The 13,377-nt window shown below is 36.1% G+C and overlaps 1 protein-coding gene across 4 annotated transcripts in view; it reads left to right on the top strand.

Moving 5' to 3' along the window:
* STK39 (serine/threonine kinase 39) overlaps positions 1–13,377 on the top strand; it is a 76,914-nt gene that overhangs the window by 49,420 nt on the left and 14,117 nt on the right. For all 4 annotated transcript variants that reach the window (XM_071434974.1, XM_071434973.1, XM_071434975.1 and 1 more), the window contains 2 exons: positions 7,607–7,659; positions 9,501–9,569. In XM_071434974.1, the coding sequence (XP_071291075.1) occupies positions 7,607–7,659; positions 9,501–9,569 (122 nt within the window). The remainder of the gene's footprint in view (positions 1–7,606; positions 7,660–9,500; positions 9,570–13,377) is intronic.

The following is a 13,377-nucleotide window of genomic DNA, read 5'->3' on the forward strand; positions in this document are numbered from 1 at the left end:
TGTGAGTCTTTTGTCTTGATTTCCATAAATAAAATCACTTTTCTAGAGCTCTATTCTGAAACACCCCCAGCCTCCTGGCAATGATTGGCCTTTCACACTTTCTGATTTAAGGAAGTGGCATTTTGCTTCAAGCATTGTGGCTATTTTTCAACGCTGAACTTGAAGAATTTGTTACTGGAATAACAGGTTATAATCCCTCTTCTTGTGCACCAGGCATACAGAAGCATACAAAGCAAGGCTTTGTTTGTTTAATCTCTAAGTTGCTGTGGTATTTCTTATCAGTCAGGCAGATGGTGTATCACTTCAGTCATGCAAGCATGCAGTCTGCTTTTAATAAAAAAACACTTTAATGCAGGTTTGACTTCCTTAAAGTGTGCACTGCTCAATAATATTTGGTATCAAAACATACAGTGATACACTCAGAGTGGATAAGTTAAATTACAGGCAAATCCAGAAAGGCAACTATTACCACAATGCACTGTAATGTTTAACAAAGTGATCAAATTATGTGCATGTTGTCCTCTCTGTTATTGAAATCCTCTCTGAATACTTCCAGGTGATTTTTTTTTTAACATTACTGATGTTCTCTGCACTTAATTCCAGTTCCTTCTAGGTTTCTACCAAGCATTAAGATTTTACTACATTAATAAATTCTAAACATAATTGTGTGTGCCCTTCCTTGTATTTCAAGTACTTGTCATAAACTAATGCTTTTCAGAAGTTAAATCTTTACCACTGCTCTTAAAAAAACTTCTGTGCTACTTGAGAGTACTTTCAGAGGAAAAAAACTCATGATCAATATTGCCATCTCTGCTGCAAAAAAACTTGATAGCTTTTTGAAGTTATTCCCACTGCTGATGTATGAGAGCAGGTAGGAAGTGTGAATTTCAAAAAAGATGATGCAAGTGAATACTGCTTTTCACTGCCTGTGCACTGAAATGAGTCACTGATAACTGAGGCAAAAAATATTGTTTCAGAATTTGCTGCTTGACTTAGCTGGAAATGAACATAGCAAGTCAAAAAAATTGAAGGGCTTTTAATGTTCTTCTGATTTAGCTTCTGGCATCAGCAACTGCAGAAATAGAGAAGCAGCATATTTGGATATAGATATATTTAAAATGTCTCTAGTCCTAACACTTCTTTGTCATAATATGTAGACTTGGGGCTGTAAACCAGTGGATTGAGAGAAAGGATTTAACGTTTCTATGTCACTTGTAAAATGTATCAGTTTTCTTGTGTTTTTTCTGTCAGACATTTTCAAGGTTTCACTATCATATCCCATCCATTTCCACTAGATGGAAAGGACTCTAGTTTCTTTTGAGTCTTAAGCAACTTGGACCTCTCAGCTATGGATAGAAAGATGTTGTCAAGACCCTTCCTGAGGGAGGAGCTATCAGCTGCCCTGGAGCCTTGGGCAATGTTCCAGGCTGATCTGGTTGTGACCATAACAATTCCCTTGTGGTTGATTTTTTTTTATAATGTGCACTTGCCTTTTTTGTACAGTAAGTGGCATAGAGACAGTAAATCTTTAACAGGTAACTGCTGCTGTGTCATTCCAACAGCTTATCAGCCAAATGACAATGTTTCATTTTGGCATTATGCTTTCCAATCTTGAAAGCATCATTTGGCTGTGCTTTGCAGTTAGTGTTGCTGCTACCTCTTGATGTGTACTGATTAACAAGTGTTTGTATCATCTGAGGGATCTGCTCTTTACCCAAGATCATGTGATGATTAAATAGTAGTGGCATTTTTTTGTGTTAAACTGTTGAGTCCTATAACTTGATAGTGAAACATCATATATTAAATGTATTTCCTTCTTCCAGTAATATCTATAGAGGGAGCTAAGTTCTAAACTCATAGAGTTTTCCCAGAACCATTGAGGTAAATGGTAAGCTTTTGATGAACTTAAAATAATTATTTGGGACCACATTTTATTAATACAGAGAGATTTTAGTCCCATTCTTCTTCATCTGGAAGCAGAAGAGAATTCAAAGATCTCTTTTGCTCTTACCAAAAGTTAGCAGTGATGCCTTTTCATTTAATTTACAATTGACCTGAAGTAATTAAAAGTAAGTAGAGCAGAGCCATCTCCACAGTGCTGAACAGGCATGATCTGCTCTTGATAATATGGTAATTTGTAATGGAGGAGCCTGGGTATTGATTATTAAATGACAGCTGAGCATCAAAGTGTTGGAAATAAAGGCGTTTACACAAGCATGTGGTGAATCCTCTGGAGGCTAATGCTTCTTTACAAATGCTCTGTTCTCTTGTGTTTATATAATCCCACAGGAGCCTTTGTGTTCTGATTCACAAAATTACATGAATAAATATAAATGCCTCTTATTCCTGCTTTGGTTCATCTGTGTGCATAGTATCATGACTTCAGAAATCAAGAAAGTGGGGTAGGAGCAGGAAAAAAGTGAACTTTGATTTCTGTTGAGGTAGGAGAGGATTCTCACTTGCTGTGCCTTAGATTAATAGCTAAATTCCACAGCTGAAGCATAAGAAAATTGTAAGGCAGAGAACATAAATGTATAGAGGATTGAGATTGGCTAAACCTTAAATATGGGATGAATTAATTTGTTTACTTGTTTATTCCAATATTTTATTCCCTCATCCTCTTTATAATATTGAAAGTAAAGTGCCAGTTTGTATTTCACTGTTGTGTGTTTATTAACTCTATTCTGGAAATAAAGTTGAAATAAAGTTTTAATTAATCAAAACTGATATAATAAACAGGTACTATGGTTCATCAGTGCAGGTATTTAATACTTAAAATTCTGCTTTTAATAAAAAAATGCAACACCTGTGAAATAAGCTACCAGTGTGAAAACAAGGCTACATAGACTTCATGGGGAACTGTGTTTATCCTGGGCTTTCTGCCTTAAGCAGGTGAAAGACAAAAATGGGTGACACTTTATTGAGAGAAGGCAGATGACCTTTTGAAATTTGAGTGACATTTGGTGAGGCCAAACATTTGTCTCTCCAGCATTTTTTCCAGCAAGAAGAAAAATGCATCTAAAGTTTCTTTTAAATAAACCTGCAAACCCCACTCTTCTGTCCTTCTCCCCCCTCAATTATATTTCTTGCATTGTATGCACTAAGATCTTGCCCTAGAGATGTAGAATGAAAACTGGATCAGTACACCTCTAGGATGTATAACCCACCTATCACTCTGATTAGTCCACTTCATTTTGATGTGAACTTCTGCTTTCTCTGCAGTCTAAATGAGCAAGTCATTTGAATTCTTCTGTGATTTTAATTACAGCAACAACTGCAGTGAGGTAGTGCAAATGCCAAGCTGCTTACCCTTGCTTCTTAGGCTATGCTGTCTTGTTTTTTCATTCTAACTTTGCTTCCATGGTAGTTTCAATGCAGTTCAAATTGTAGATGGTAGGAACATCTGTGGGTCTGAAATTTTGTACAAGTGAGATAATTTTTTTCCTAATTTTTTTTTAGCACGTGTTTTTTGTTAAAGCGCACTGACTTGGCCAGTGTCATCAGTCCCTCATGGTGAGGGAGCTTCTGTCCTGGTGGGAGTAGGGCTTATTAGGAATATGAGGAGGGGAAAAACTGACTGGTGAAGGGTGCCATGTGGCACCATTTAATGGTGCTTTCATAATAAAATTTCTACAGTTTTGGTTAAAGATGAGCTTATTTCTGTTTCTAGAAAAGAATAAATATTCTGCATTCTGCTGTTGTCTCTTGTAGTCATGAGTCAGCTGTGGTGGTTACCATTCTGTCAGTACCTGCATTCTTGGATGCTTAGCTCCCTACATCAGGTTTTGGAAACCACATGTGATGATTGAGTAACTGAAGTCTGAAAATTAGGCAAGCAATGCAGAGGCAGAATGTGGATGTTCTTACACACCTGCACACACACACACTTCTTTTGGTTTACCTTGTCTGAGAAATTTTTTTCTTACATTGGGAAGGAAGAATATACAGTTATTTAGCTATGGTAGGATGCATCTCATCCAGGAATACAGACTCTCCCTGAGGGCTGTATGGAAGATGCTGAAGCTTGTGTGAAATAGAAGCTGATGTTTTTGATAACTCTGCATAAGAAATGATGGATAAATTTGTGAGGGTAAAAAAGATGGCAAAATTGAAAGAAAATCGACTGCTTGATACATAATCAAAGTATTCCAGCATGTTTTAGTCCTAAAGTTTAATTCCAAGACATCTCATTTTCCTGAATTACACTTACATGACAGACATTCTGCTTTTAAGGACAAAAGAAATAATGACATTTAATGTCTCTAATTTACAGTTGTATCATTACACAAACAATTTTCTATTTTAATTCAACAACGCACATCTTTTGTCAATCATGTGGAACAGAGATAATTGACTGTAGCAGGAATCATGCTATCATTAGGTAATTATTTGAAGGCTTCTTTAAATGCAAATGCCTGAAATATCTCTCATGTCTTATGATTTTGTCAGTAGAACTATGTCAGTCTGAATAGTTGCATAATTTGTTTATTCTCTAATCGTGATTTTGGTCAATATTAGCATTGTTTTGCAAATAACTTCCTTCAAAACAGAATATCTTTTATATCCTAATGACAGGATTGCCAAAGTTTGTAGGTGAGGGGCTAAGTAGGTGGCCTTTGTGCTTTTTCAACTTCCTTGAGGAAGCATTATTCCCTTGAAATCAGATTTAGCAATCTTGGTGTGCACATCAGGTGCTTCTGATGAAAACAAAAAAACAATGAGGAGTTGCAGAACATGCTTTCACAAAGTGGGAAGTTTTAGATTCTGAAATTACTTTGCTGGTAAGATGGCTGCCAAAATGCCTTAGCATGGCATGCTTTGGTGTCACCCTTATTCAAAACATTTGGAATTCTTCCTGTTGGAGGTGAGCGCATAATGAAAAGAAACTTGACGTGAATAAAAATGCACAAAGCACTTAAAACTTACTACTTTATAAAAAGAGATGAGGGATGGCCTTGTTTTATCCATGGTAATCAAGGTATATTAGTCTGTAATGGCACAGAGCTAGAAGCACATAAGAGGTATTATAAGAGATGGTGTAAAGGTCTAAGTCGGCATTTTAAAACAGAAATAACTTTTTCACAAATGCATTTGAGAAAATAGGAACCATTAAGAAATGATGAAGAAGATAAAATTATTAATTGCAAAGATACTAAGTGCCTTTTTTCTAATCCTATTTCTATATAGCAGAAATCAAGTCTGTATGCTGCTGCAGGATAAGAGTGTAATGGATGGAAGATAAAAAAAAGGAACAAATGAAACGCTGCTTGCAAACTCTGCCTGCAAATTAATCAACAAATCCAAACAGTTTTCACCAAGGGAGCTAGCAAACTAATTTGCAGTTACAGTGACATTAACTAGAAGCAGAGAAGTGTCTAAAGGCTAGAAAAGAGCATGAGGTGCTTTTAGGGGAGAACTCAAGTGCATCTGCTATTTGGTGGATTATATATTGGAATACATAATTTATGGAAATCAATAAATGTCTGGCAGGTAATGGAACAATAAGCAAAAGCACTTACAGGCTTCTAGCAAATTAATCTTGCCAAACTTTCATTGTTTTTCTTTCCTGAATAGCTGAATACCATTATAAAGAAAGCAGCAGTGTCCTAAGTTCAAAATAGTTCAGAGTGTAACAATTCTCAATAGCAAAGTTGGATTGCTGAATATATATCAACCTTTAATGAATTTTCACCTTGACTAAAATAAACTGATTTGACTCCTTAACTTTTTAATTGGGATATTTTGGAATTTGGAGATTAACATACAGCCCATGTGCATCCTGCCTGAGGAAGGAGCGTAACAGGAGCAGCTCGTCTTTCAAACAGCTGTGAGAAGCTGGTGATTTTCATAAGAGTTCATAATTACTTGTTGCCTTTTTATATAGTAGATATTCTGCATATGGGAGGTCTGTGGAAAGATATAATTAGAGAACCTAATGGATTAGGTTTCTTGGTCACAGAATCAAAATGGTTTGGCTTAGAAGAGACCTTAAAGATGATCTAGTTCCTACCTCCTGGTTTACCTCTACAAAGTTGTGAAAGTCTTGATTCACTTGATTTGTTTCTTCTGAAGTGTGTGCAGGAAGTGAGTATTTGAGTTACATCAGACATTCAGTCAGAACATTTCTTATTTAAGAATAATGCTAAGTTTTTGTGCATTTTCCTTTTTTTTTGGAAAACAGTTTTTGTCAAAAGAGAACGTGGAGATAGTTGATGTTTTCTATGTTTGTTGTTGTTGTTGTTTGTTTTAACAGAAAGCCACTCATATTTTTCTAGGAGAGAGAGAAAGAAGCTGATAATGAAGCTGGCTAGCTTCATTATCTGCAGCTTTGTGTTCGTGATCTTAACTTCTACAGTTCTTTATTTAGAGTAGAATTTTGGGAACCTGAAACTCCTTTAGCTTTGAAGCATTTAGTAGATTCAGTAAATGAATACTTTTCATTTTAAGCACTGCATGTGGCATACTTATTTTTCAGGGTTTGCTCTCTTACTGTTGTGTGTGCTGCCAGTCATTCTGGCTTTTGTGTTTCTGTATGATGCTGGTTTTGGCTCTGTAATATTCCTCGAAGTATTTAGCAAGCAGTAATAGATGTAAGTCAGAGCTGAATATGCCTACCTATTGGATTTAGCTTTCCCACAGCAAGACTTCATGGCCTGGTATGCTGAAATAGGAGCTTGCATACAGTTTCCTTGCTGAGGAGAAGAATAATGAACTGCAAAGCACATTCTGTTGCCATTAGCATTTCAAGTGGATTGAGCTATTCATTGGAAAAAGAGGGGCTACAGCAATTAGGTTCCTCCCTGTGCTCAGCTGACTTGTCATTTCCAAAAACTGGACGTCTGTTTTGCAGAGGGAAATGTTTTGTTGATGGAAGAAATTATTAACTAAACCTGAAGCTGTAAACATGCATGGAATGGGGCGCAGTATAAGGCTGTAAAGGAATTCTATAACATTGCTATTAACTCCCTTAAGACTGTATCACACACTGAACTTGTTAAAACACTCATTGAGGCAAGCAGGAAGACAAAAAACCTTGGGATTTAACATTTTACTGCTCGTTTTGGAACCTCACTGCTGAGACAAGGATGGTCAGTGAAAGAATTTACTCATTTGGAGTAAAGAGTTTACCCTTTTATAAACACTGTGCATTACCACTACTTTTCAGCATTTAACATTTGCTGGATACTTTGTCTCTTAAACATCTTTGTATAAATGTGACCCCAAATAAGGAGCTCTAAGTCCAAGTGAATCTACTGTTGTCCTTGGAGGATAAGGTATCTGACTCAAACTGTGTTGAACTATTAGAGTCAATATGGCAGAATGTCTTTTGAATATGAAAAGGAAAATATTTATCAGAGGACTTTATTTTATCCTTTATGGTACTGAATGCATTTTCAACTCAAGCATATTTTTCTGCTAGTTTTCCCAAAATGCTGCCATGAAAATGCAATGGAGTCTTTCCAGTCTGTGTACTTTGGGAGAGCAGTATTTTCAAGAAAACACACAAAATGTGGTTGTCAATGCCAGAGGTATTCTTTGGGTGTAGGAACTGAATAGTGGTTCTGTCCTTCATTACATTTTAATGTACGCACTGACTGTTTTTCAGGAACTCCAGGAAAGAACTTAATGACATACGGTTTGAGTTTACTCCAGGCAGAGGTAAGGCTCCTGCAACTGAATTATTCTCTTACTGCTTAAAAAGGCATTTCAGAAATGGATTACTGCTTATGCTTCATGCAGACTGCCTCTCTGGAATGTTTCCTACTGTGCAGAGCTTTATATGGAACCTCAGTGGAGTAGGAATTGCAAATGTATGTAAATTCTAGTGGCAAGGTTGCATAACATATATATTAGAAAACTTTATTCACAGTAGACTTTTATCAATTTCATGTCTTATTGAAATTATCTATATGGTATATAAGATCTTGCCTAGCAATATTTCCATTTTCACATTTGGAAAACATTGTAGGAAATAGAATATAGTAGCCATAAAAGTGTACGTGGTGATGGTAGTAATATTTGAGCTTCTTTTCCTTTTATAGTAAAAGACGCTCTATTAACGACTATAAAATGCACACCATTTTTCAAATGCTGTCTTCAGCTGAAAGTTTAGCTGTATCTCTAGCTTTGGTATTATCACCAGAAAGAAATTCTGGTATTGAAACTTTAAACTCTGCTGCATACTTATAGAACTGTAGGCTTTCCAGTGCTAAGAGCTGTAAGAACTTGTACAGCGGCCTTTGTTTGAAAAAATCAAGTGTTACTGGGATGAAATGCATAGAAGGCTAATATTTTGAGTAAGAAGGTATCATCCTTGTTAATCTGCAACCCTTTGAACTATGAACCTATTTTATATTCCTTAGAAGTCAGTATTCACTTTATTTAGAGAAGCCTTCAAAGAGCTTTCACCTAAAATTAAATCCAGGTTGGAAGAGGTGTCTCTTTCACAGTAAATCATAGTATCTTTCATGTGCAGTAGTTCTGTGCATGGATTTATTCTCTGTTGTCTACCTGCTTTTCTCATTGATTTTGGCAATGCGTAAAAACAAAAAAGGCCTGTTACTTAATTGGGCACAGAACATCTCAGTTTGCCAAAAGAATTACTTGGGAAGCAGTTACTTAAGCCATCTGAGAATTCTTACTTGGTCAGAAATAAGAGGATAGACCAGGACTGTTCCTATAGTCACTCACTGAGACAGCCAGAAGGCAGCTGTGCTTCTCATCTCCAGAAGCTGCAGCTGGCACAGCTACCTTGCTTTTCCCTGTGTGTGTTTCTTCAGGAAATGATAAAACTTCGTTTAACTGTCTCAAAGCATGAGCTCCATTTGGGTGTTTGGTGCTGGGGCCACATTACAGTTGAGATTTAGCTGGAATTTAGGCTTGTTCCTGCTGTTCCTGCCTACTTACATATAAGCCTTCTAAGGTCTTTATCCAGGGCAAGTACTAGTCACAGGGACTTAGGAATTCACCCACTCAGGTACAGCAGTTAATAGGAAATCCATCCAAAGCTTTGAATTTCCTGATTCACAATACTTAAAAGCTATTTAAAACCTAGATCTCAAAATAATGACTGTTCATGTAAGTCCTTTATGCCACTTGCAACAAACAAGAAAGCCTACTCAACCATGTTTCTGCTTAGATATGCACAACAAAGGAGGGCATAAAGAAAACCACGCTAAAGCATAGTTTATTTTCTTGGTTGTGAAGATACTGAACTTGCAAAATGCGTATGAGGATGTAGTCAGATAAGAGAGAAGTGCTGGTGGCCAGGAGAGGTCTGGGGGGTTTGCAGTGAATCATTACCTTATGTGATTTGCTGTGCAGAGGCTGATAAGATTATGATCTTTTTTTCCTCCTAATTAAAGATAATTTTGAATTCAATCCTGCCTCCCTGGGTGTTTTGGAACTAAAATATATTTTTTGTTGAAGTGCATTGGATGACTGATACATTTTGTTGTTTTTCTGGACTCTCACACTTATTCCTTTCACCTTTTGGACAGACACAGCAGATGGCGTTTCTCAGGAGCTGTTCTCTGCAGGCCTGGTTGATGGCCATGATGTAGTTATAGGTAAACTACATTTTTGTTTGCAATTATACTCTTGTGACAAGTTTGTGTTAAATGGATGTGAAAAAATGTTTTCTCTGATGCTGGTTTTCAGAAAATCTTTTTTGTCCTAATTTTGCTTTCATGTATGCATAGTTCAATCAACAAGGCAATTTTGATACCAGTCCAAGAATTGCTTTTAGAAGTCAGATCTCTTCAGTGGTTTGAGAGGGGTGATATAACATATTTCTCCTGAAGGATTATTGACAAGTCTATGATTGAGCATTTTTGTGATAACTTCATTTTTTTTTGTGTAACAATAAAATGATTTGTCAGTAGGATACCGCAGAGTGTGCTTTGGCAACTCTGAAGTTAGTCTTCTGTTTGGGTTCATAGAAGGAGGAGCAAGACAGTGTTCAGGACCTATGGAAATTGCATCTAGTGGTGTTATTTCTGTAGTAAAAAAAAAAAGGTACTCAGAAATGTTTTCTGATGACTGAAAGATGCTTCTCTATTTTTCTATTCCAGGCTTAGTAACGTTTTCATTCTTTTTCTTTTATTTGAAATTCAGTGCTTCATAAAGGTGATTAATTTGGAAGTGCTTATTTCTCTGCATCTTCTTACTTTTTTCTGGATGCTCAAGACCAGCAGATGTATAATCACCAAAATCAGAGGGGAGGATAGTATATGCTAGATGAGGGAGAACTGAATTAAGGAATAAAACCAAGTCAATTTTTGTGTTGTGGTCAAAACCAAATTCTTATCAGTAGGTTAAGATTTCCTTACCAAACTCCTCAGTGGTATGGAGAGTGTTTTACAGCTCCAGAAGTTCATTACTTGCCTGGAAGATTATCTAAAATACATTTTAACTGCATTTATAGTTAAACTCCTTCTGAGAGAAGCCAAAAATGTACTTTTTGCTTTTTGATGATCAGAATACAGATTAATTCTAGCTGATCTAAGAACTAAAATTCTTATCGGTTCTTTTACCTTTATTTCTAAAGAAAAAAGAGGCTTGCAGATGACACAAGCTGTAGGCACTCTTAAAGTCACTTCTACTGCATGGTTATTTTAAGGGTTCAGGAGGAGGAGTTGCTTGGCCTTGGTTTGTTGTCATTTAAACATCCAGTATGAAAAATTTCATTACCAGACTGCTGATAATATTTCTGGCAGAATTTTCATTTAGAAAAAAAAGACTTTTTTTTTCTGGATAACAAAAGAATTGTTATTGGACTGCCTGGGCAGTCAGGTGGCACTCTGAGTCATAGCTGGTGATGATGCAGTGCAAGTCCTGCTGGGACCCAGGGAGAAATCCTTTCCCTTCTTCATTTTCCCTTTGCTGCAAAATTCCATTTCAATGCAAAGTGCCAGTACTTCTGTGAAAATGGCAGCATGAATGGGATTTGTTATCATCTTGTAAGGGGCATGATGGGGGAAAGGCAAATGAAAATAGATGTCCCTCATGTGATAAATTCCCATCCCACAGTGATAGCATTTTGGTCCTTGAAGAAGCACAAATATTTAAACAAGATTTTCCCTATCAGGCTTGGTTAGAGACACTATCTAGTGATAAAAGTTTACTTCCTTGCTTAGTCCCTGTTTTGAATTGCATCAGACTTTGATTTTTAGTATTATGATGGTTCCTTCTGTACTTTCATGTTTTATCTTTTACTGTGGTACTAAAAAAATCAAAGGAAATAAAATTTCTTCTATCTAATGAAATGAATCAAATTGTATTTAATTTCAGTAATTTCTCTTTAGTTTATATTAATCTTTATTTAGTTTGTATGGTGGGTTTTTTATGATGTAACTTACCTCAAGCTCCACAGGCACAAATTCTTGAGTGAATTCATGTTATAATCTTGTGTCTGCTTCACCTGTGAAGTTTTCAAATATGTTTGGACATTGTTACCTTCCTAGAAAATTACTTCAGATTTCATATTTTACTGAAGGAAGATTTCTGCAAAATGCAATTTTGCTTTTAATTAAGTTAAAAATTAAATTTGCACTTTGTTAGAATATTTCACTGTAACAGTGCAATCTTAAGAAGTGTTTCAGTTTAAAGCCAGAGGTCATATAAGAGAGCAGATGGTGTTTAAAATGCAAATCAGCTTACAAAAATAATTTTCTGTGTAAAATTATGTTAGCACCTTGTTCACTCAAAAGGTTTAAAATCTTCCTATATAGGAAGAAGGGAATAGTATGGAAGAGCTTGGTTAACCTTCTTCACCAGAAGAACTGATTCCATTAGTTTCCAGATTGAAAGCAGGTGATAAATTGCCTTTCATTTTTTAGCTGACACAGGGAGAAATTCAGCCACTGTAACCTGAATGAAAACAAGATTCTGAGATAGTCTCATGGAAGCTGTTCCTGTAGATTCTTTTCATGGATGTTAAAATATGTAGAGACATGGACAAGAGAGGAAGGTGAAAATCCATGTTTTTATGTTGAACTCAACAATTTGTTGGCATAATGGCTGATCTTCTGAAAGGACATTTAAATAGGACTCAGCAAATGCTGTTGTGGAAGAATGGCCATGGCATGTGTGAGCTGAAGTTGTTAGTGTATAGAATTTAAAAGCTGACACCTTAAGTTCTATAGAATTTGCTTCCAAGCATCAACAAGCTTCACTTGAATCTTGCTGGATTTGCCTCACTTAACACAGGCTTCCCAGGAAGATTTCCTTTCTGATGTACATGATGTTCAGCTATCTGTTCTGCAGAAAAGGAGAAATCCCGGCTTGATGATCGGGTTTGGCTCTGATTGGCTGGTTTCTTTTCTTTTAGCATTGTTTCACACAAGGTCCCTAGATCAAGGGAATCAGCACAGAGATTTGTTTAAAAGCAGACTAGAATTTGTGTTTGCAGAGGGGAATGAGCCTTGGAGCCAGTGGTATCTTGCTGATGAGGTATTTTTATGCAGAAATATCTATGTTGAATCAGAGAGGGAATATTTTCAAAGTTCCTTTTGAGATAATGTGTCTCTGTATGCAATGCATGTATATTAGGTGGTAAATGTTCATCAGGTAATGCTTCATTATATTTTTGATACCATAAGGAAAACTCAAATCATATCAACAGTTGATTCTGTTGAAAATCACGTAGTTGCAGTCCTACTCCACTGGTGTATACAATGTGCATATAACTACAATGAAGCCTTAGACTACCGTTAATTTCTTGGAGTTCTTGCTTAAATTTCACAACCTGAAGGTGTATTTACAATTACTAAATTGCAGTATATACATAACCACCACACCCTTCCCTTCCTGAATACTGAATAAATAAAAGCCTTGATGTCCATGCCATCAAGAAATGTGCAGTTGCCCTCTCCTATATTAATGTACCTTTTAAAAGATGTTTTTGTCAAAAAAGTATCTCTGAATACTTTGAGCATCATAGAAGATACACATTCACTTTTAAATACATGTGACATAAACTACTGCTGAAAGTCTTGGTTGGAGATGTTGGAGATATCCACTTGGTAACCAGAGGAAAAGCTTTTAGTCAGTTAAAAATAAAGCTTCCTGCTGAAAGGCCTAATGTGTTTAGAAGAACCAGCTGAAAACCAACATATTGTATTTTGTAATGAGGTTATATTTTTAATGTAGCAAGCTTTTTCATCAATATCTTGAATATTTTCTTGTAAGTGTGAATACAATAGATGCCATAATAGTTTGATACCATGACTTTGTAAGTAAACAGAACTTAAATTGGCATCTAGATTTATAAAGAAAGCCCAGCATGACTGTGGATAGGGTAATAACCATGAGTTTAGAGAACATGTATCTGACCAAATCCAGAATAACATTATTTCAAGGGTTGCTAAACAGTAA

Source organism: Agelaius tricolor, unplaced genomic scaffold (assembly GCF_023055355.1).
Source record: "Agelaius tricolor isolate 1412-34295 unplaced genomic scaffold, bAgeTri1.0.p SCAF_10, whole genome shotgun sequence".
NCBI lineage: Eukaryota > Metazoa > Chordata > Aves > Passeriformes > Icteridae > Agelaius > Agelaius tricolor.